The following is a 25,760-nucleotide window of genomic DNA, read 5'->3' as shown; positions in this document are numbered from 1 at the left end:
AGAGCTTCTATCCAGGTATGTCTGTCTATCATAGAGCTTCTATACAGGTCTGTCTATCTTAGACCTTCTATACAGGTCTGTCTGTCTATCATAGAGCTTCTATACAGGTCTGTCTGCTATAGAGCTTCTATACAGGTCTGTCTGTCTATCTTAGACCTTCTATACAGGTCTGTCTGTCTGTCATAGAGCTTCTCTACAGGTCTGTCTGTCTGTCTGTCTGTCTATCATAGAGCTTCTCTACAGGTCTGTCTGTCTGTCATAGAGCTTCTCTACAGGTCTGTCTATCATAGAGCTTCTCTACAGGTCTGTCTATCATAGAGCTTCTCTACAGGTCTGTCTATCATAGAGGTTCTCTACAGGTCTGTCTGTCTATCATAGAGCTTCTCTACAGGTCTGTCTGCTATAGAGCTTCTCCACAGGTCTGTCTGTCTGTCATAGAGCTTCTCTACAGGTCTGTCTGCTATAGAGCTTCTCTACAGGTATGTCTGCTATAGAGCTTCTCTACAGGTCTGTCTGTCTATCATAGAGCTTCTATCCAGGTATGTCTGTCTATCATAGAGCTTCTATACAGGTCTGTCTATCTTAGACCTTCTATACAGGTCTGTCTGTCTATCATAGAGCTTCTATACAGGTCTGTCTGCTATAGAGCTTCTATACAGGTCTGTCTGTCTATCTTAGACCTTCTATACAGGTCTGTCTGTCTGTCATAGAGCTTCTCTACAGGTCTGTCTGTCTATCATAGAGCTTCTCTACAGGTCTGTCTGTTATAGAGCTTATCTACAGGTCTGTCTATCATTATAGAGCGGGAGGGAGGGGCCTGCCTAATCTACATTCACGTCTTCGGGGAACAGTGGGTTAACTGCCTTGTTCAGGGGCAGAACGACAGATTTTTTACCTTGTCAGCTCGGGGATTTGATCTAGCAACCTTTCGGTTACTGGCCTAACGCTCTAACCAAGAGGCTACTAGAGGTGTGTATAATGATACTGTCACTTCTCTCTCACTCTGAGGGGAGTCTGCCGCCGGTGTACCAGAGTCATTTATAGATGCAGACCAGATGGAAAATGAAATAAAATAATCCACTTAATTTTGAGGGAAATTATTTGCTACCTGTCACATGTAGTCTCTTATCCACAGTAGTGAAGACCTTATCTAGTCAAGATCACTTAATATTATCACAAGTACCCCCAACTCATCCCGTTTAACAGCAACCTGTTGTCTGTTGTTATGAGAGACATGTTGTACGTACAGAAAACGCCCACCAGACCAAAATGCTGGGCCTTATGGTGATGGGGTCAGTAACATATTGTCCACAACTGTGCTTCCCTCTGTATAAAACTCATTTCCAAGCAGACAGCTAGTTACGTCTCTCCTTGATTTGCTCATTAAACCCTAATTTCCTCTCATTAAAGGGTTCTGGGCTGTTGACATCTGGGGTGTTCAGACAGGAACAGGGCTCTCTCTGGGACATCCTGTACTTCAAGACTACAGCCAGATTCACTCAGATCCAGTAACCCTGGCCAGAGTACTGTACTGTAGCCCAGTCATAATGAATCATACTAGTTAGGTAAACATTGAGCTCAGTTAGACAGAGTCCAGTCTGGCAAAGAGTACGGCATTGTTCTTTCTGTTGGTGGAAAGTGATGTGCTGCAGGATGAGATCCCTGGTAGGTTCATGGTCAGTATGTTGTAGTGAGGTGCTGTAGGTCTTCTTCAACTTATCCCACTACCATATTATTTACCAGAATAATACATTAGCCTCTAAAACGTCATCAACTTATCTCTATTAAAACAGCGGAAGGAAGCACACACAGTTTTTCTACAGAAAATAATAACCTTTTCTATTATTTCAGGAGCTCATTTGTGTTGTTCTGTCTGTTGTGTTTTAACAGTTGATCTGACTGGAAGTGTGGAGAGTTTTTACAGCCGTGTTCCCTTTAAGAAGATGGTGTCTTATTCCGTCCGTAGCCGTGTCAACCTGAGTGCCAAGCCTATCACTGAGGGGTAAGAGACTTTAGGGCGGTGTCAACCTGAGTGCCAAGCCTATCACTGAGGGGTAAGAGGCCTTAGGGCGGTGTCAACCTGAGTGCCAAGCCTATCACTGAGGGGTAAGAGGCCTTAGGGCGGTGTCAACCTGAGTGCCAAGCCTATCACTGAGGGGTAAGAGGCCTTAGGGCAGTGTCAACCTGAGTGCCAAGCCTATCACTGAGGGGTAAGAGGCCTTAGGGTGGTGTTACCTGTGTCCCACTGGTTCTGGGGGTGAGAGACCTTATGGCAGTGTTACCTGGGTCCCACTGATTCTGGGGCTGAGAGACCTTAGGGTGGTGTTACCTGGGTCCCACTGGTTCTGGGGCTGAGAGACTTCAGGGCAGTGTTACCTGGGTCCCACTGGTTCTGGGGCTGAGAGACCTTAGGGCAGTGTTACCTGGGTCCCACTGGTTCTGGGGGTGAGAGACCTTAGGGCAGTGGTACCTGGGTCCCACTGGTTCTGAGGCTGAGAGACTTCAGGGCAGTGTTACCCGGGTCCCACTGGTTCTGGGGCTGAGAGACCTTAGGGCAGTGTTACCTGGGTCCCACTGGTTCTGGGGCTGAGAGACCTTAGGGCAGTGTTACCTGGGTCCCACTGGTTGTGGGGCTGAGAGACCTTAGGGCAGTGTTACCTGGGTCCCACTGGTTCTAGGGCTGAGAGACCTTAGGGCAGTGTTACCTGGGTCCCACTGGTTCTGGGGCTGAGAGACCTTAGGGCAGTGTTACCTGGGTCCCACTGGTTCTGGGGCTGAGAGACCTTAGGGTGGTGTTACCTGGGTCCCACTGGTTCTGTTATATTTCACTACTTCAAGCAATAACAAACATCTTCTTTAGGATAATGACAAAGTCTTTAGGAAAAGTGTTAGACAATTCCTGTTTAGTTTCCCCAAAGAAAAGGTGTGTGCCTGCTTTGTGTTTGTACCAGGTTCCGTGAGTGTGAACGGAGATGTGATGAAGACCCGTGTTGCCGTGGAATCGGATACGTCAGGGACACACAGTCACCTGGTCAGTTGTTATTTCAGTCAACATATTAGCTGACATGTTTTTTACAGTGCTGACAATTCCTCCGACATTCAAAGTTCAAGGGGCAAGAGAGAAGAGGGAAACAATCACAATAGAACTACAAAGTCCAAAGGAGACACAAATATTTCCTCTAAAGTGTCTTTGTGTGTGTGTGTGTGTGTCTTTGGGTGTCTTTGTGTGTGTGTGTCTTTGTGTGTGTCTTTGTGTGTGTGTGTCTTTGGGTGTCTTTGTGTGTTTGTGTCTTTGTGTGTGTGTGTCTTTGGGTGTCTTTGTGTGTGTGTGTGTGTGTGTGTGTGTGTGTGTGTGTGTGTGTGTGTGTGTGTGTGTGTGTGCTGTCTCCATCCAGGATCAGACGTTCTCTGCCTGACTCTGAACAGCTTTGGTATCCAGACGTGTGGTGAAGGAGAACGGACAACCTGGAGAGTCCAGGACTGCACCCCCTCCAGAGTAGAAACCGGAGTGTATCCGCTTGGCTGGTACGAGAAACCAGGTGTGTATCCTCTTGGCTGGTACGAGAAACCAGGTGTGTATCCTCTTGGCTGGTACGAGAAACCAGGTGTGTATCCTCTTGGCTGGTACGAGAAACCAGGTGTGTGTAAACGTCCGAGGATAAGTAGGTACAGGGTGACTCCCAAATGGCACCCTATTCCCTATGGGCTCCTGGTCAAAAGTAGTGCACTACATAGGGAATAGGGTGCCGTTTGAAACTCTACAGCGTTTAGGGTAGCTTACTCAGCGAGGAGGCATGAAACACATCTTGTTGGAACATCTGGCCAACATCTTGAGTTGTCTCTTACCTTTTAACTTTGATGTCTTGATGTTACTTTCTCTTCTGGAGAATAGTGACAGTGGCGTTGCCCTGGTTACAGTCCGTGTGTCCCAAATGGCACCTTCTCTTTTATATAGTGCACTACATTTGACCAGAGCCCATTGGACGAATAGTGTGTTATTTGGGACACAGCTGCACACTGATTTAAACAGAAACATGTGTTATTATGCCTCAGCTGTTCATCTCATTTTGTGGGTTATATTTTGTCACCTGGTAAGGATTGCAGAGACTACAAATTGTTCTTACTTTTTTTTTTGAGAAATTCTCAGACTCGCTAGTAATTTTTCTATTCTTAAGAGTCCCACAGCTCACACATTTGTTTCTGTTTCAAGTGGCTCCCTATCTATGTCGTGCACTAGGGTGCTATTCGGGACACAGCGGTAATAAATATTTTCTCCAGTTGGTGTTGCTGAGCCACGTGATCTAGGGTGCTATTCGGGACACAGCGGTAATACATATTTTCTCCAGTTGGTGTTGCTGAGCCACGTGATCTAGGGTGCTATTCGGGACACAACGGTAATACATATTTTCTCCAGTTGGTGTTGCTGAGCCACGTAATCTAGGGTGCTATTCGGGACATAGCGGTAATACATATTTTCTCCAGTTGGTGTTGCTGAGCCACGTGATCTAGGGTGCTATTCGGGACACAGCGGTAATACATATTTTCTCTAGTTGGTGTTGCTGAGCCACGTGATCTAGGGTGCTATTCGGGACACAGCGGTAATAAATCTTTTCTCCAGTTGGTGTTGCTGAGCCACGTGATCTAGGGTGCTATTCGGGACACAACGGTAATAAATCTTTTCTCCAGTTGGTGTTGCTGAGCCACGTGATCTAGGGTGCTATTCGGGACACAGCGGTAATACATATTTTCTCCAGTTGGTGTTGCTGAGCCACGTGATCTAGGGTGCTATTCGGGACACAGCGGTAATACATATTTTCTCCAGTTGGTGTTGCTGAGCCACGTGATCTAGGGTGCTATTCGGGACACAGCGGTAATACATATTTTCTCCAGTTGGTGTTGCTGAGCCACGTGATCTAGGGTGCTATTCGGGACACAGCGGTAATAAATCTTTTCTCCAGTTGGTGTTGCTGAGCCACGTGATCCAGCAGACACATTTATTTAACCAAGTAGTTGTCTGATCGTTGAGGAGTTTATTACGTACTGACTCAGACGTTTCCATTGTTCTCCACAGTGAACCAGTGGACTAAATCACCACGGTTGTGCCCCAGTTTCCAACTACGAGTTCCTTCAAAGAACGGTGAGAGTGCAGTTAATATTTCACCTCAGGAGTTAGAATGTACAATAACATCACACTGTGAGTTTGATACGTCAGCTACAATACACAGACTGACTGTGTGTTTATTCCTGCTGTCATCCTCCTGTAAACGGTTGAATGGAAACACGTCATCCTTTCTGTCTCTGGATGAGGCCCCCCAGGTCCTTCTGTAAACAGTAGAATAGAACCACGTCATCCTTTCTGTCTCTGGATGAGGCCCCCCAGTTCCTTCTGAATGTGTTTTATTTATTTAACCTTTATTAAACAAGGCAAGTCAGTTCAGAACAAATTATTATTTACAATGACGGGCTACCGGCCAAACCCTCCCCCCCCCGGCCAAACCCGCCCCTAACCCAGACAGCACTGGGCCAATTGTACGCCGCCCTATGGGACTCCCGATCACGGCCGGTTGTGATACAGCCCGGGATAGAACCAGGGTCTGTAGTGACGCCTCTAGCACTGCAATGTAGCGTCTTAGACCGCTGCACCACTCGGGAGCCTATTCCTTATATAGTGCTCCACTTTTGACCCGGGCCCATAGGGCTCTGTTAAAAAATAGTGCATTATGGGGAATGGGGTGCTGTTTGGGCGACAACCCATTTCACATTTGTGTGTGTTCAAAGGGACCCCCCCCCTCCCTCCCCCTCACATCAAAGAGACAAACTAACATGGTCATTTTGCTTTCATTGTGCTGACGTGCTGAAATGTTTACAAGCCACAGTGTTTCCCACTTAGCCTTTAATTAGACTCACTTCCTACATACCCTCCAGTAGCTAGAAACCTGTCCATTAGACAGAGGAGATACTGTCTCCATACCCTCCAGTAGCTAGAAACCTGTCCATTAGACAGAGGAGATACTGTCTCCAACGGCTCCAGTAGCTAGAAACCTGTCCATTAGACAGAGGAGATAACGGCTCCAACGGCTCCAGTAGCTAGAAACCTGTCCATTAGACAGAGGAGATAACGGCTCCAGTAGCTAGAAACCTGTCCATTAGACAGAGGAGAGTACAGGCTTTCAGCTGCTCTTATTACTATCTAGCACAGTGGATAGTGTTGAAATTGGATGCTTAAGAGATCTCTGTCATTTTGACATTAAAATACATTTCAATGGCTGCATCCCAAATATGGAGCCTTTTACCTTGTGTGGGACACTGCTTCTGAACAGAGCCCTATGGGACAATGTGTTAGATGCAGACAGTGTGTTAGATGCAGACAGTGTGTTAGATGCAGACAGTGTGTTAGATGCAGACAATGTGTCAGATGCAGACAATGTGTTAGATGCAGACAGTGTGTTAGATGCAGACAGTAGGTTAGATGCAGACAGTGTGTTAGATGCAGACAGTGTGTTAGATGCAGACAGTGTGTTAGATGCAGACAATGTGTTAGATCATATATGTCAGAGTCAAGGCCCGCGGGCCACATCCGGCCCGCAAGAAGGTTTTTTACGGCCCCTGGGATGATCTTGATTTATTATTAGAACCGGCCCGCAGCAAGCCGGCAGCCCGCAGATCTTTTACACGCACCAATACTACATTTCCCACAATGCAAAGGTGACGCACCGAGCAGTAGGCTGCTTCATTTCAATATTTATTGGCACAGCAGTCGTCAGCATCACAGTAAAATTAACTTTCAGATACCCATCAAAAATGGCAAAACGGAAGGTGGATACTGAGAACCGGGGGTTTCAAACAAGGTGGGAGTCGGAGTATATGTTCACGAAGGTAGCTGGAAAACCTGTGTGTCTTCTGTGTGGAGAAAGTGTGGCGGTACTGAAAGAGTATAATCTGAGACGACATTATGAAACGAAACACGCGGACAAAAACAAGAATATGGACATGGAACAAAGGCTACAAAAGGCAGAGGAATTAAAACGAGGCCTCAAATCTCGACAGGCTCTGTTCAAAAAAGCCAAATCACAAGGCCAGGCTGCTGTCAAGGCCAGTTTTATTTTGGCAGAAGAGATCGCTAAATCAGCCCGGCCATTTACGGAGGGGGATTTCATCAAAAACTGCATGATTAAAGTTTGTGACGAAGTTTGCCCAGAAAAAAGGCAACTCTTTTTAAATGTGAGTCTGAGCAGAAACACCATTGCCGAGAGAGTAGACCAGTTGTCCATCAATCTAAAAGAGCAGCTTGTGAAAAAGGGAAAAGATTTTATTGCATATTCCTTGGCTGTGGATGAGAGCACCGACATTTCTGACATTGCCCAGTTGTCAATTTTCATCCGCGGAGTGGACTCCAACCTAAGCGTGACAGAGGAGTTTTTGGCTTTACGTCCTATGCATGGCACAACTACGGGGCATGATTTGTATGAAGAGGTGTCAAGATGTGTAAATGAGATGGAGCTGCCTTGGGAAAAACTCGTGGGTTTGACAACCGACGGAGCACCTGCGATGTGTGGACACAGGAGCGGACTGGTGGCGAAGATACGGGAAAAGATGCAAGAGGAAAACGCGACAGGTGAGCTGACAGCTTATCATTGTATCATACACCAGGAAGCGTTGTGCGGTAAAGCCTTGAAAATGGAGCATGTAATGAGCATCATCACGCGCACAGTTAACTTTATCAGAGCCAAAGGTTTGAATCACCGCCAGTTCAAGGCATTTCTGACGGAGTTAGAAACGGAGCATGGTGATTTGCCTTATCACACAGAGGTGCGATGGCTAAGCCAGGGAAAGGTGCTTCAAAGATGTTTCGAGCTTCGTGAGGAGATTTGTCTGTTCTTGGACAGCAAAGGGAAAGACACAACACAACTCCGAGACGAAATGTTTCTGTGTGAAATGGCTTTTCTGTGTGACATTACGAGTCATCTGAATGCAATAAACTTGCAGCTGCAGGGTCGGGATCGTGTCATCTCTGATATGTACAGTACAGTGAAGGCATTTAAAACCAAACTGACTCTGTGGGAGACGCAGATGCGGAAAGAAAATTTGAGCCACTTTCCCAGCTGCCAGACCATGAAAGAGAAGCTCTCTACCAGTGCGTTCCCGAGCACACAGTTGGCTGATAAAATAGGTATGCTTGCCGCTGACTTTCGACGCCGATTTGCTGACTTTGAAGCACAAAAAAGCAGGTTGGAACTGCTCGGTAACCCATTTGCTGTTGACGTGGAAAGCTCACCACCAAACCTCCAAATGGAGTTGATTGACCTCCAATGCAATGATGCACTGAGGGCAAAATATGCGGCAGTGGGTGCTGCGGAGTTCGCCCGTTTCCTCCCCGGCACAATGCCCCAGCTGCGCATCCAGGCTGCTCAAACGTTGTCTATGTTTGGCAGCACATACCTGTGTGAACAACTGTTTTCTTTGATGAACCTGAACAAAACATCACACAGAAGTCGACTTACTGCTGAACACCTCCACTCAATTCTGAGGATTTCTTCAGCTCAGAGCCTTACCCCGAACATTGATGAACTTGTGGAAAAGATGGGACACCACCAAGTATCACCCTCAACCTCAAACAAGTGAACATTACTGTGCAATCACATATTTAGAGTTTTTACTCAGTTCAAGTTTAAAAGTTAAAATTTAATATTTGTTTTCACTGCATGTTACTTCTCCTTAAACAAAGTGTTGTTTTTGATTAATAGATTTTTGCACTTTATTTTTTTGTATTTCAATCCAATTATATTTTAAAAATATTTCAGTTGAGTGGATGATAGAAAATTGCTATTATTGTTTTTTCTTTGAAGTAAATTTAGCCCACTTTTGCTAAAATAGAAAATATAGTCTACTGATGGTGCCTTGAATACCGGTTTCTTTCATTTAATGTTCATGTTATGGGGATATTTATATAAAGGAAATTTGTCTTTTGTGTCTGTTGAAAATTAAAGATTACTGACAGAGCCATAAGAAAATATTGCTTTATTTATCTGATCATATTGTAATATATTTGTTAGGTTTTCAGTAGGTTCAATTAGGTTCACTAGACTATATGCGTCATTTAAAAAATTTTCAATGAACATTCGAACAGTCCGGCCCTCGTCTTGTAGCTGATTTTTTTATTTGGCCCTCCGTCCATTTGACTTTGACACCCCTGTGTTAGATGCAGACAATGTGTTAGATGCAGACAATGTGTTAGATGCAGACAATGTGTCAGATGCAGACAATGTGTCAGATGCAGACAATGTGTCAGATGCAGACAATGTGTCAGATGCAGACAATGTGTCAGATGCATCCCCTGCTGATAAAGATGTGTGTCTCTCTGCCAGTGAGTTTGAGTGAGTGGAGACTCCTGGATGCGTCCTCTACTCTGGTGGATCCGTCCGTCTCCATGTTTGACATTATTCACATCAGTAAAGACATCGCTGAGGACCTGGACAGGACCAGAGACTGGTGTCTGTCTGGTGAGAAACAGCTTCATCGTGTGCCAGAGTCTAGGCTAACGGTCAACGTCCCCCAACTCAGGACCACACATGTCCCCTGGCAAGAGGGGTTTAAGCCCCTCCTCGGTCTATCCTGTCTGTGTCCCTCCTTGGTCTCTCCTGTCTGTGCCCCTCCTCGGTCTCTCCTGTCTGTGCCCCTCATCTGTGCCCCTCCTCGGTCTCTCCTGTCTGTGCCCCTTATCTGTGCCCCTCCTCGGTCTCTCCTGTCTGTGCCCCTCATCTGTGCCCCTCCTCGGTCTCTCCTGTCTGTGCCCCTCATCTGTGCCCCTCCTCGGTCTCTCCTGTCTGTGCCCCTCATCTGTGCCCCTCCTCGGTCTCTCCTGTCTGTGCCCTTCATCTGTGCCCCTCCTCGGTCTCTCCTGTCTGTGTCCCTCATCTGTGCCCCTCCTCGGTCTCTCCTGTCTGTGCCCCTCATCTGTGCCCCTCCTCGGTCTCTCCTGTCTGAGCCCCAATCCTTGTATTTACCTCTCTCTACTCTCCTCCTTTTCTGTCCGTTAAACTGTGTGTGTGTGTCTCCCCTCAGCCTGTGAGGAGGCTGAGTCCTGTGTTGTGGTGTCAGTGGGGCGGACCGACTCGGCTGTCCGCTGTGTCCTCTACCCAGACACCCTGGCCTGTGGCCCCTCCACTACCACCACCGGAGGTCAGGACTGTCGGCTGGTCATCAGAGAGTCAGCTCTCCAAGTCTACCTCCACAAAGGTGGGCAACATCCCTGACCCTGGCTCACTATACATCCCTGACCCTGGCTCACTATACATCCCTGCCTCACTATACATTCCTGACCCTGGCTCACTATACATCCCTGACCCTGGCTCACTATACATCCCTGACCCTGGCTCACTATACATCCCTGGCCCTGCCTCACTATACATCCCTGGCTCACTATACATCCCTGACCCTGGCTCACTATACATCCCTGACCCTGGCTCACTATACATCCCTGCCTCACTATACATCCCTGGCTCACTATACATCCCTGACCCTGGCTCACTATACATCCCTGACCCTGGCTCACTATACATCCCTGCCTCACTATACATCCCTGACCCTGGCTCACTATACATCCCTGACCCTGGCTCACTATACATCCCTGCCTCACTATACATCCCTGGCTCACTATACATCCCTGACCCTGGCTCACTATACATCCCTGGCTCACTATACATCCCTGACCCTGGCTCACTATACATCCCTGGCTCACTATACATCCCTGACCATGGCTCACTATACATCCCTGACTCTGCCTCACTATACATCCCTGGCTCACTATACATCCCTGGCTCACTATACATCCCTGACCCTGGCTCACTATACATCCCTGACCCTGGCTCACTATACATCCCTGACCCTGGCTCACTATACATCCCTGACCATGGCTCACTATACATCCCTGACCCTGGCTCACTATACATCCCTGACCCTGGCTCACTATACATCCCTGACCCTGGCTCACTATACATCCCTGACCCTGGCTCACTATACATCCCTGGCTCACTATACATCCCTGGCTCACTATACATCCCTGACCCTGGCTCACTATACATCCCTGACCCTGGCTCACTATACATCCCTGGCTCACTATACATCCCTGACCCTGGCTCACTATACATCCCTGACCCTGGCTCACTATACATCCCTGCCTCACTATACATTCCTGACCCTGGCTCACTATACATCCCTGACCCTGGCTCACTATACATCCCTGACCCTGGCTCACTATACATCCCTGGCTCACTATACATCCCTGACCTTGGCTCACTATACATCCCTGGCTCACTATACATCCCTGACCCTGGCTCACTATACATCCCTGGCTCACTATACATCCCTGACCATGGCTCACTATACATCCCTGGCTCACTATACATCCCTGACCCTGGCTCACTATACATCCCTGACCCTGGCTCACTATACATCCCTGACCCTGGCTCACTATACATCCCTGGCTCACTATACATCCCTAACCCTGGCTCACTATACATCCCTGGCTCACTATACATCCCTGACCCTGACTCACTATACATCCCTGACCATGGCTCACTATACATCCCTGACCCTGGCTCACTATACATCCCTGACCCTGGCTCACTATACATCCCTGACTCACTATACATCCCTGGCTCACTATACATCCCTAACTCACTATACATCCCTGGCTCACTATACATCCCTGACCCTGGCTCACTATACATCCCTGACCCTGGCTCACTATACATCCCTGACCCTGGCTCACTATACATCCCTGGCTCACTATACATCCCTGGCTCACTATACATCCCTGACTCACTATACATCCCTGGCTCACTATACATCCCTGACCCTGGCTCACTATACATCCCTGACCCTGGCTCACTATACATCCCTGGCTCACTATACATCCCTGACCCTGGCTCACTATACATCCCTGACCCTGGCTCACTATACATCCCTGACCCTGGCTCACTATACATCCCTGACCCTGGCTCACTATACATCCCTGGCTCACTATACATCCCTGACCCTGGCTCACTATACATCCCTGACCCTGGCTCACTATACATCCCTGGCTCACTATACATCCCTGGCTCACTATACATCCCTGACCCTGGCTCACTATACATCCCTGACCCTGGCTCACTATACATCCCTGACTCACTATACATCCCTGACCCTGACTCACTATACATCCCTGACCCTGGTTCACTATACATCCCTGACCCTGGCTCACTATACATCCCTGACCCTGGCTCACTATACATCCCTGGCTCACTATACATCCCTGACCATGGCTCACTATACATCCCTGACCCTGGCTCACTATACATCCCTGACCCTGGCTCACTATACATCCCTGACCCTGGCTCACTATACATCCCTGGCTCACTATACATCCCTGACCCTGGCTCACTATACATCCCTGACCCTGGCTCACTATACATCCCTGACCATGGCTCACTATACATCCCTGACCCTGGCTCACTATACATCCCTGGCTCACTATACATCCCTGACCCTGGCTCACTATACATCCCTGGCTCACTATACATCCCTGGCTCACTATACATCCCTGACCCTGGCTCACTATACATCCCTGACCCTGGCTCACTATACATCCCTGACCATGGCTCACTATACATCCCTGACCCTGGCTCACTATACATCCCTGGCTCACTATACATCCCTGACCCTGGCTCACTATACATCCCTGGCTCACTATACATCCCTGGCTCACTATACATCCCTGACCCTGGCTCACTATACATCCCTGACTCTGCCTCACTATACATCCCTGGCTCACTATACATCCCTGGCTCACTATACATCCCTGACCCTGGCTCACTATACATCCCTGACCCTGGCTCACTATACATCCCTGACCCTGGCTCACTATACATCCCTGACCATGGCTCACTATACATCCCTGAACCTGGCTCACTATACATCCCTGACCCTGGCTCACTATACATCCCTGACCCTGGCTCACTATACATCCCCGACCCTGGCTCACTATACATCCCTGGCTCACTATACATCCCTGGCTCACTATACATCCCTGACCCTGGCTCACTATACATCCCTGACCCTGGCTCACTATACATCCCTGGCTCACTATACATCCCTGACCCTGGCTCACTATACATCCCTGACCCTGGCTCACTATACATCCCTGCCTCACTATACATTCCTGACCCTGGCTCACTATACATCCCTGACCCTGGCTCACTATACATCCCTGACCCTGGCTCACTATACATCCCTGGCTCACTATACATCCCTGACCTTGGCTCACTATACATCCCTGGCTCACTATACATCCCTGACCCTGGCTCACTATACATCCCTGGCTCACTATACATCCCTAACCCTGGCTCACTATACATCCCTGGCTCACTATACATCCCTGACCCTGACTCACTATACATCCCTGACCATGGCTCACTATACATCCCTGACCCTGGCTCACTATACATCCCTGACCCTGGCTCACTATACATCCCTGACCATGGCTCACTATACATCCCTGAACCTGGCTCACTATACATCCCTGACCCTGGCTCACTATACATCCCTGACCCTGGCTCACTATACATCCCTGACCCTGGCTCACTATACATCCCTGGCTCACTATACATCCCTGGCTCACTATACATCCCTGACCCTGGCTCACTATACATCCCTGACCCTGGCTCACTATACATCCCTGGCTCACTATACATCCCTGACCCTGGCTCACTATACATCCCTGACCCTGGCTCACTATACATCCCTGCCTCACTATACATTCCTGACCCTGGCTCACTATACATCCCTGACCCTGGCTCACTATACATCCCTGGCTCACTATACATCCCTGACCTTGGCTCACTATACATCCCTGGCTCACTATACATCCCTGACCCTGGCTCACTATACATCCCTGGCTCACTATACATCCCTAACCCTGGCTCACTATACATCCCTGGCTCACTATACATCCCTGACCCTGACTCACTATACATCCCTGACCATGGCTCACTATACATCCCTGACCCTGGCTCACTATACATCCCTGACCCTGGCTCACTATACATCCCTGACTCACTATACATCCCTGGCTCACTATACATCCCTAACTCACTATACATCCCTGGCTCACTATACATCCCTGACCCTGGCTCACTATACATCCCTGACCCTGGCTCACTATACATCCCTGACCCTGGCTCACTATACATCCCTGACCCTGGCTCACTATACATCCCTGGCTCACTATACATCCCTGGCTCACTATACATCCCTGACTCACTATACATCCCTGGCTCACTATACATCCCTGACCCTGGCTCACTATACATCCCTGACCCTGGCTCACTATACATCCCTGGCTCACTATACATCCCTGACCCTGGCTCACTATACATCCCTGACCCTGGCTCACTATACATCCCTGACCCTGGCTCACTATACATCCCTGACCCTGGCTCACTATACATCCCTGGCTCACTATACATCCCTGACCCTGGCTCACTATACATCCCTGACCCTGGCTCACTATACATCCCTGGCTCACTATACATCCCTGGCTCACTATACATCCCTGACCCTGGCTCACTATACATCCCTGACCCTGGCTCACTATACATCCCTGACTCACTATACATCCCTGACCCTGACTCACTATACATCCCTGACCCTGGTTCACTATACATCCCTGACCCTGGCTCACTATACATCCCTGACCCTGGCTCACTATACATCCCTGGCTCACTATACATCCCTGACCATGGCTCACTATACATCCCTGACCCTGGCTCACTATACATCCCTGACCCTGGCTCACTATACATCCCTGACCCTGGCTCACTATACATCCCTGGCTCACTATACATCCCTGACCCTGGGTCACTATACATCCCTGACCCTGCCTCACTATACATCCCTGACCCTGGGTCACTATACATCCCTGGCTCACTATACATCCCTGACCCTGGCTCACTATACATCCCTGACCCTGGCTCACTATACATCCCTGACCCTGGCTCACTATACATCCCTGGCTCACTATACATCCCTGACCCTGACTCACTATACATCCCTGACCCTGGCTCACTACACATCCCTGACCCTGGCTCACTATACATCCCTGACCCTGACTCACTATACATCCCTGACCCTGGCTCACTATACATCCCTGGCTCACTATACATCCCTGACCCTGGCTCACTATACATCCCTGGCCCTGGCTCACTATACATCCCTGACCCTGGCTCACTATACATCCCTGGCTCACTATACATCCCTGACCCTGGCTCACTATACATCCCTGCCTCACTATACATCCCTGGCTCACTATACATCCCTGACCCTGGCTCACTATACATCCCTGGGTCACTTTACATCCCTGACCCTGGCTCACTATACATCCCTGACCCTGGCTCACTATACATCCCTGGCTCACTATACATCCCTGACCCTGGCTCACTATACATCCCTGGCTCACTATACATCCCTGGCTCACTATACATCCCTGACCCTGGCTCACTATACATCCCTGGCTCACTATACATCCCTGACCCTGGCTCACTATACATCCCTGCCTCACTATACATCCCTGACCCTGGCTCACTATACATCCCTGACCCTGGCTCACTATACATCCCTGACCCTGGCTCACTATACATCCCTGACCCTGGCTCACTATACATCCCTGGCTCACTATACATCCCTGGCTCACTATACATCCCTGACCCTGGCTCACTATACATCCCTGACCCTGGCTCACTATACATCCCTGGCTCACTATACATCCCTGACCCTGGCTCACTATACATCCCTGACCCTGGCTCACTATACATCCCTGCCTCACTATACATTCCTGACCCTGGCTCACTATACATCCCTGACCCTGGCTCACTATACATCCCTGACCCTGGCTCACTATACATCCCTGGCTCACTATACATCCCTGACCTTGGCTCACTATACATCCCTGGCTCACTATACATCCCTGACCCTGGCTCACTATACATCCCTGACCCTGGCTCACTATACATCCCTGACCCTGGCTCACTATACATCCCTGGCTCACTATACATCCCTAACCCTGGCTCACTATACATCCCTGGCTCACTATACATCCCTGACCCTGACTCACTATACATCCCTGACCATGGCTCACTATACATCCCTGACCCTGGCTCACTATACATCCCTGACCCTGGCTCACTATACATCCCTGACTCACTATACATCCCTGGCTCACTATACATCCCTAACTCACTATACATCCCTGGCTCACTATACATCCCTGACCCTGGCTCACTATACATCCCTGACCCTGGCTCACTATACATCCCTGACCCTGGCTCACTATACATCCCTGACCCTGGCTCACTATACATCCCTGGCTCACTATACATCCCTGACTCACTATACATCCCTGGCTCACTATACATCCCTGACCCTGGCTCACTATACATCCCTGACCCTGGCTCACTATACATCCCTGGCTCACTATACATCCCTGACCCTGGCTCACTATACATCCCTGACCCTGGCTCACTATACATCCCTGACCCTGGCTCACTATACATCCCTGACCCTGGCTCACTATACATCCCTGGCTCACTATACATCCCTGACCCTGGCTCACTATACATCCCTGACCCTGGCTCACTATACATCCCTGGCTCACTATACATCCCTGGCTCACTATACATCCCTGACCCTGGCTCACTATACATCCCTGACCCTGGCTCACTATACATCCCTGACGCACTATACATCCCTGACCCTGACTCACTATACATCCCTGACCCTGGTTCACTATACATCCCTGACCCTGGCTCACTATACATCCCTGACCCTGGCTCACTATACATCCCTGGCTAACTATACATCCCTGACCATGGCTCACTATACATCCCTGACCCTGGCTCACTATACATCCCTGACCCTGGCTCACTATACATCCCTGACCCTGGCTCACTATACATCCCTGGCTCACTATACATCCCTGACCCTGGGTCACTATACATCCCTGACCCTGCCTCACTATACATCCCTGACCCTGGGTCACTATACATCCCTGACCCTGGCTCACTATACATCCCTGACCCTGGCTCACTATACATCCCTGACCCTGGCTCACTATACATCCCTGGCTCACTATACATCCCTGACCCTGACTCACTATACATCCCTGACCCTGGCTCACTACACATCCCTGACCCTGGCTCACTATACATCCCTGACCCTGACTCACTATACATCCCTGACCCTGGCTCACTATACATCCCTGGCTCACTATACATCCCTGACCCTGGCTCACTATACATCCCTGGCCCTGGCTCACTATACATCCCTGACCCTGGCTCACTATACATCCCTGGCTCACTATACATCCCTGACCCTGGCTCACTATACATCCCTGGCTCACTATACATCCCTGGCTCACTATACATCCCTGACCCTGGCTCACTATACATCCCTGACTCTGCCTCACTATACATCCCTGGCTCACTATACATCCCTGGCTCACTATACATCCCTGACCCTGGCTCACTATACATCCCTGACCCTGGCTCACTATACATCCCTGACCCTGGCTCACTATACATCCCTCACCATGGCTCACTATACATCCCTGAACCTGGCTCACTATACATCCCTGACCCTGGCTCACTATACATCCCTGACCCTGGCTCACTATACATCCCTGACCCTGGCTCACTATACATCCCTGGCTCACTATACATCCCTGGCTCACTATACATCCCTGACCCTGGCTCACTATACATCCCTGACCCTGGCTCACTATACATCCCTGGCTCACTATACATCCCTGACCCTGGCTCACTATACATCCCTGACCCTGGCTCACTATACATCCCTGCCTCACTATACATTCCTGACCCTGGCTCACTATACATCCCTGACCCTGGCTCACTATACATCCCTGACCCTGGCTCACTATACATCCCTGGCTCACTATACATCCCTGACCTTGGCTCACTATACATCCCTGGCTCACTATACATCCCTGACCCTGGCTCACTATACATCCCTGGCTCACTATACATCCCTAACCCTGGCTCACTATACATCCCTGGCTCACTATACATCCCTGACCCTGACTCACTATACATCCCTGACCATGGCTCACTATACATCCCTGACCCTGGCTCACTATACATCCCTGACCCTGGCTCACTATACATCCCTGACCCTGGCTCACTATACATCCCTGACCATGGCTCACTATACATCCCTGAACCTGGCTCACTATACATCCCTGACCCTGGCTCACTATACATCCCTGACCCTGGCTCACTATACATCCCTGGCTCACTATACATCCCTGGCTCACTATACATCCCTGACCCTGGCTCACTATACATCCCTGACCCTGGCTCACTATACATACCTGGCTCACTATACATCCCTGACCCTGGCTCACTATACATCCCTGACCCTGGCTCACTATACATCCCTGCCTCACTATACATTCCTGACCCTGGCTCACTATACATCCCTGACCCTGGCTCACTATACATCCCTGACCCTGGCTCACTATACATCCCTGGCTCACTATACATCCCTGACCTTGGCTCACTATACATCCCTGGCTCACTATACATCCCTGACCCTGGCTCACTATACATCCCTGGCTCACTATACATCCCTAACCCTGGCTCACTATACATCCCTGGCTCACTATACATCCCTGACCCTGACTCACTATACATCCCTGACCATGGCTCACTATACATCCCTGACCCTGGCTCACTATACATCCCTGACCCTGGCTCACTATACATCCCTGACTCACTATACATCCCTGGCTCACTATACATCCCTAACTCACTATACATCCCTGGCTCACTATACATCCCTGACCCTGGCTCACTATACATCCCTGACCCTGGCTCACTATACATCCCTGACCCTGGCTCACTATACATCCCTGGCTCACTATACATCCCTGGCTCACTATACATCCCTGACTCACTATACATCCCTGGCTCACTATACATCCCTGACCCTGGCTCACTATACATCCCTGACCCTGGCTCACTATACATCCCTGGCTCACTATACATCCCTGACCCTGGCTCACTATACATCCCTGACCCTGGCTCACTATACATCCCTGACCCTGGCTCACTATACATCCCTGACCCTGGCTCACTATACATCCCTGGCTCACTATACATCCCTGACCCTGGCTCACTATACATCCCTGACCCTGGCTCACTATACATCCCTGGCTCACTATACATCCCTGGCTCACTATACATCCCTGACCCTGGCTCACTATACATCCCTGACCCTGGCTCACTATACATCCCTGACCCTGACTCACTATACATCCCTGACCCTGGTTCACTATACATCCCTGACCCTGGCTCACTATACATCCCTGACCCTGGCTCACTATACATCCCTGGCTCACTATACATCCCTGACCATGGCTCACTATACATCCCTGACCCTGGCTCACTATACATCCCTGACCCTGGCTCACTATACATCCCTGACCCTGGCTCACTATACATCCCTGGCTCACTATACATCCCTGACCCTGGGTCACTATACATCCCTGACCCTGCCTCACTATACATCCCTGACCCTGGGTCACTATACATCCCTGGCTCACTATACATCCCTGACCCTGGCTCACTATACATCCCTGACCCTGGCTCACTATACATCCCTGACCCTGGCTCACTATACATCCCTGGCTCACTATACATCCCTGACCCTGACTCACTATACATCCCTGACCCTGGCTCACTACACATCCCTGACCCTGGCTCACTATACATCCCTGACCCTGACTCACTATACATCCCTGACCCTGGCTCACTATACATCCCTGGCTCACTATACATCCCTGACCCTGGCTCACTATACATCCCTGGCCCTGGCTCACTATACATCCCTGACCCTGGCTCACTATACATCCCTGGCTCACTATACATCCCTGACCCTGGCTCACTATACATCCCTGCCTCACTATACATCCCTGGCTCACTATACATCCCTGACCCTGGCTCACTATACATCCCTGGGTCACTATACATCCCTGACCCTGGCTCACTATACATCCCTGACCCTGGCTCACTATACATCCCTGGCTCACTATACATCCCTGACCCTGGCTCACTATACATCCCTGGCTCACTATACATCCCTGGCTCACTATACATCCCTGACCCTGGCTCACTATACATCCCTGGCTCACTATACATCCCTGACCCTGGCTCACTATACATCCCTGCCTCACTATACATCCCTGACCCTGGCTCACTATACATCCCTGACCCTGGCTCACTATACATCCCTGACCCTGGCTCACTATACATCCCTGACCCTGGCTCACTATACATCCCTGGCTCACTATACATCCCTGGCTCACTATACATCCCTGACCCTGGCTCACTATACATCCCTGAACCTGGCTCACTATACATCCCTGGCTCACTATACATCCCTGACCCTGGCTCACTATACATCCCTGACCCTGGCTCACTATACATCCCTGCCTCACTATACATTCCTGACCCTGGCTCACTATACATCCCTGACCCTGGCTCACTATACATCCCTGACCCTGGCTCACTATACATCCCTGGCTCACTATACATCCCTGACCTTGGCTCACTATACATCCCTGGCTCACTATACATCCCTGACCCTGGCTCAATATACATCCCTGGCTCACTATACATCCCTAACCCTGGCTCACTATACATCCCTGGCTCACTATACATCCCTGACCCTGACTCACTATACATCCCTGACCATGGCTCACTATACATCCCTGACCCTGGCTCACTATACATCCCTGACCCTGGCTCACTATACATCCCTGACCATGGCTCACTATACATCCCTGAACCTGGCTCACTATACATCCCTGACCCTGGCTCACTATACATCCCTGACCCTGGCTCACTATACATCCCTGACCCTGGCTCACTATACATCCCTGGCTCACTATACATCCCTGGCTCACTATACATCCCTGACCCTGGCTCACTATACATCCCTGACCCTGGCTCACTATACATCCCTGGCTCACTATACATCCCTGACCCTGGCTCACTATACATCCCTGACCCTGGCTCACTATACATCCCTGCCTCACTATACATTCCTGACCCTGGCTCACTATACATCCCTGACCCTGGCTCACTATACATCCCTGACCCTGGCTTACTATACATCCCTGGCTCACTATACATCCCTGACCTTGGCTCACTATACATCCCTGGCTCACTATACATCCCTGACCCTGGCTCACTATACATCCCTGGCTCACTATACATCCCTAACCCTGGCTCACTATACATCCCTGGCTCACTATACATCCCTGACCCTGACTCACTATACATCCCTGACCATGGCTCACTATACATCCCTGACCCTGGCTCACTATACATCCCTGACCCTGGCTCACTATACATCCCTGACTCACTATACATCCCTGGCTCACTATACATCCCTAACTCACTATACATCCCTGGCTCACTATACATCCCTGACCCTGGCTCACTATACATCCCTGACCCTGGCTCACTATACATCCCTGACCCTGGCTCACTATACATCCCTGGCTCACTATACATCCCTGGCTCACTATACATCCCTGACTCACTATACATCCCTGGCTCACTATACATCCCTGACCCTGGCTCACTATACATCCCTGACCCTGGCTCACTATACATCCCTGGCTCACTATACATCCCTGACCCTGGCTCACTATACATCCCTGACCCTGGCTCACTATACATCCCTGACCCTGGCTCACTATACATCCCTGACCCTGGCTCACTATACATCCCTGGCTCACTATACATCCCTGACCCTGGCTCACTATACATCCCTGACCCTGGCTCACTATACATCCCTGGCTCACTATACATCCCTGACCCTGGCTCACTATACATCCCTGACCCTGGCTCACTATACATCCCTGACTCACTATACATCCCTGACCCTGACTCACTATACATCCCTGACCCTGGTTCACTATACATCCCTGACCCTGGCTCACTATACATCCCTGACCCTGGCTCACTATACATCCCTGGCTCACTATACATCCCTGACCATGGCTCACTATACATCCCTGACCCTGGCTCACTATACATCCCTGACCCTGGCTCACTATACATCCCTGACCCTGGCTCACTATACATCCCTGGCTCACCATACATCCCTGACCCTGGGTCACTATACATCCCTGACCCTGCCTCACTATACATCCCTGACCCTGGGTCACTATACATCCCTGGCTCACTATACATCCCTGACCCTGGCTCACTATACATCCCTGACCCTGGCTCACTATACATCCCTGACCCTGGCTCACTATACATCCCTGGCTCACTATACATCCCTGACCCTGACTCACTATACATCCCTGACCCTGGCTCACTACACATCCCTGACCCTGGCTCACTATACATCCCTGACCCTGACTCACTATACATCCCTGACCCTGGCTCACTATACATCCCTGGCTCACTATACATCCCTGACCCTGGCTCACTATACATCCCTGGCCCTGGCTCACTATACATCCCTGACCCTGGCTCACTATACATCCCTGGCTCACTATACATCCCTGACCCTGGCTCACTATACATCCCTGCCTCACTATACATCCCTGGCTCACTATACATCCCTGACCCTGGCTCACTATACATCCCTGGGTCACTATACATCCCTGACCCTGGCTCACTATACATCCCTGACCCTGGCTCACTATACATCCCTGGCTCACTATACATTCCTGACCCTGGCTCACTATACATCCCTGGCTCACTATACATCCCTGGCTCACTATACATCCCTGACCCTGGCTCACTATACATCCCTGGCTCACTATACATCCCTGACCCTGGCTCACTATACATCCCTGCCTCACTATACATCCCTGACCCTGGCTCACTATACATCCCTGACCCTGGCTCACTATACATCCTGACCCTGGGTCACTATACATCCCTGACCCTGGCTCACTATACATCCTGACCCTGGCTCACTATACATCCCTGACCCTGGCTCACTATACATCCCTGACCCTGGGTCACTATACATCCCTGGCTCACTATACATCCCTGACCCTGGCTCACTATACATCCCTGACCCTGGCTCACTACACATCCCTGACCCTGGCTCACTATACATCCTGACCCTGGCTCACTATACATCCCTGACCCTGGCTCACTATACATCCCTGACCCTGGCTCACTATACATCCCTGGCTCACTATACATCCCTGACCCTGGCTCACTATACATCCCTGACCCTGGGTCACTATACATCCCTGGCTCACTATACATCCCTGACCCTGGCTCACTATACATCCCTGACCCTGGCTCACTACACATCCCTGACCCTGGCTCACTATACATCCTGACCCTGGCTCACTATACATCCCTGACCCTGGCTCACTATACATCCCTGACCCTGGCTCACTATACATCCCTGACCCTGGCTCACTATACATCCCTGACCCTGGCTCACTATACATCCCTGGCTCACTATACATCCCTGACCCTGGCTCACTATACATCCCTGACCCTGGCTCACTATACATCCCTGACCCTGGCTCACTATACATCCCTGACCCTGGCTCACTTTACTGCTGCTAATGTGACTAGTATTTGAAGAAACAGAGATGTTTATTGGTGGGTTAGGTCGTGTCAATCACTGCAGCCTACTTCCTGTAATGGTCATTATTATTAGTAAGCGTGATTTATCATCTGAGAGGTGCTGAAGGAGTTTTACAGCTGGTTGATTCCAGTGCAGACAGTATCTCTGTCCCAAATGGCACCCTGTTCCCTATATGGTGCATTACTTTTGACCAGGGCCCATAGTTGTCAGTGTCAGTCCAGGCTTCCCTCTGACTGATGGTTATGTATTCTGTGGGATCCAGAACCCAAGGCGGCGTTGACGTCAGTGTTTATCCCGGCTCACGGAACGCTCCAGGGATCGGCCGTGACAACGCTGCTCGGGTCAGACAGGATGACAGTCAGACAGTTCTTGGGAGTTCCGTACGCTCGTCCTCCTATCAGAGCCCTCCGTTTCGTACCCCCACAGCCTGCTGAATGGAGTGGCACATGGAACGCCACGATTACCAGGTAAACGATGACTCTGTGGAGGAAGATTGTTTTTAAAGATGCGTTATAAAGGTTTTGTATAATTTCATCCAGTAGTTTGGAAAGGGGTGTTCACAAGCCAAAACGGGTCCCTGAAAATGTTATTTAAAAAAATAAAAAATCATAATGTTGAACCTTTATTTAAGTAGGCAAGAACAAATTCTTATTCACAATTACTGCCTAGGAACAGTGGGTTAACTGGTCTAGGAACAGTGGGTTGACTGCCTAGGAACAGTGGGTTAACTGCCTAGGAACAGTGGGTTAACTGGTCTAGGAACAGTGGGTTGTCTGCCTAGGAACAGAGGGTTAACTGCCTTGTTCAGGGGCAGAATGACATATCTTTACCTTGTCAACTCGGGGATTCGATCTAGCAACCTTTCGGTTACTGGTCCGACACGCTAACCACTAGGAAATGTTACATCTTGGAATGTTTTATATATACACTACCGTTAAAATGTTTGGGGCCACTTAGAAATGTTCTTGTTTTTGAAAGAAAAGCACATTTTTTTGTCCATTGAAATAACATAACATTTATCAGAAATGGTTAATGTTGTAAATGACTATTGTAGCTGGAAACAGCAGATTTTTAATGGAATATCTACATAGGCGTACAGAGGCCCATTATCAGCAACCATCACTCCTGTGTTCAAATGGCACGTTGTGTTAGCTAATCCAAGTTTATCATTTTAAAAGGCTAATTGATCATTAGAAAACCCTTTTGCATTCATGTTAGCACAGCTGAAAACTGTTATGATTAAACAAGCAATAAAATTGGCATTCTTTAGACTAGCTGAGCATCTGGAGCATCAGCATTTGTGGGTTCGATTGCAGGCTCAAAATGGCCAGACACAAAGACCTTTCTTCTGAAAAGCATTAGTCTATTTTTGTTCTGAGAAATGAAGGCTATTCCATGCGAGAAATTGCCAAAAAACGGAAGATCTCGTATAACGCTGTGTACCGCTGCCTTCACAGAACAGTGCAAACTGGCCCTAACCAGAATAGAAAGAGGAGTGGGAGGCCCCGGTGCAAAACTGAACAAGAGGGCAAGTACATTAGAGTGTCTAGTTGAGAAACAGATGCCTCGCAATTCCTCAACTGGCAGCTTCATTAAATAGTACCCACAGAACACCAGTCTCAACGTCAACAGTGAAGAAGCGACTCCGGGATGCTGCAACTTCTATGAAATGTTATGAATTTGTAAGGGCTTAAGATCCCATTCAATCTCTAAGAATGTCTGTCTGAGTGTCTGTCTGAGTGTCTGTCTGAGTGTCTGTCTGAGTGTCTGTCTGAGTGTGTGTCTGTACGCCCGCCCGCCCGCCTAGAAGGCCAGCTTGTTATTATGGATGTTTCCATGGTAGACCCAGTTGTTAATGTGTCCTCTAACCCTGTTGTTATGGATGTTTCCATGGTAGACCCAGTTGTTAATGTGTCCTCTAACCCTGTTGTTATGGATGTTTCCATGGTAGACCCAGTTGTTAATGTGTCCTCTAACCCTATTGTTATGGATGTTTCCATGGTAGACCCAGTTGTTAATGTGTCCTCTAACCCTGTTGTAATGGACGTTTCCATGGTAGACCCAGTTGTACC

At 49.4% G+C, this 25,760-nt stretch overlaps 1 protein-coding gene across 1 annotated transcript in view; it reads left to right on the top strand.

Moving 5' to 3' along the window:
* The window catches only part of LOC139404989 (thyroglobulin-like), a 96,188-nt gene that overhangs the window by 45,392 nt on the left and 25,036 nt on the right, over positions 1 to 25,760 (top strand). The window contains exons 34-40 of the mRNA XM_071147553.1: positions 1,891 to 2,002; positions 2,952 to 3,031; positions 3,396 to 3,539; positions 5,072 to 5,137; positions 9,366 to 9,500; positions 10,063 to 10,236; positions 23,951 to 24,155. Of these exons, the coding sequence (XP_071003654.1) occupies positions 1,891 to 2,002; positions 2,952 to 3,031; positions 3,396 to 3,539; positions 5,072 to 5,137; positions 9,366 to 9,500; positions 10,063 to 10,236; positions 23,951 to 24,155 (916 nt within the window). The remainder of the gene's footprint in view (positions 1 to 1,890; positions 2,003 to 2,951; positions 3,032 to 3,395; positions 3,540 to 5,071; positions 5,138 to 9,365; positions 9,501 to 10,062; positions 10,237 to 23,950; positions 24,156 to 25,760) is intronic.

Source organism: Oncorhynchus clarkii, unplaced genomic scaffold (assembly GCF_045791955.1).
Source record: "Oncorhynchus clarkii lewisi isolate Uvic-CL-2024 unplaced genomic scaffold, UVic_Ocla_1.0 unplaced_contig_5292_pilon_pilon, whole genome shotgun sequence".
NCBI lineage: Eukaryota > Metazoa > Chordata > Actinopteri > Salmoniformes > Salmonidae > Oncorhynchus > Oncorhynchus clarkii.
The sequence above is the reverse complement of the archived record's forward strand: the minus strand, read 5'-3'. Positions and strand labels throughout refer to the sequence as shown.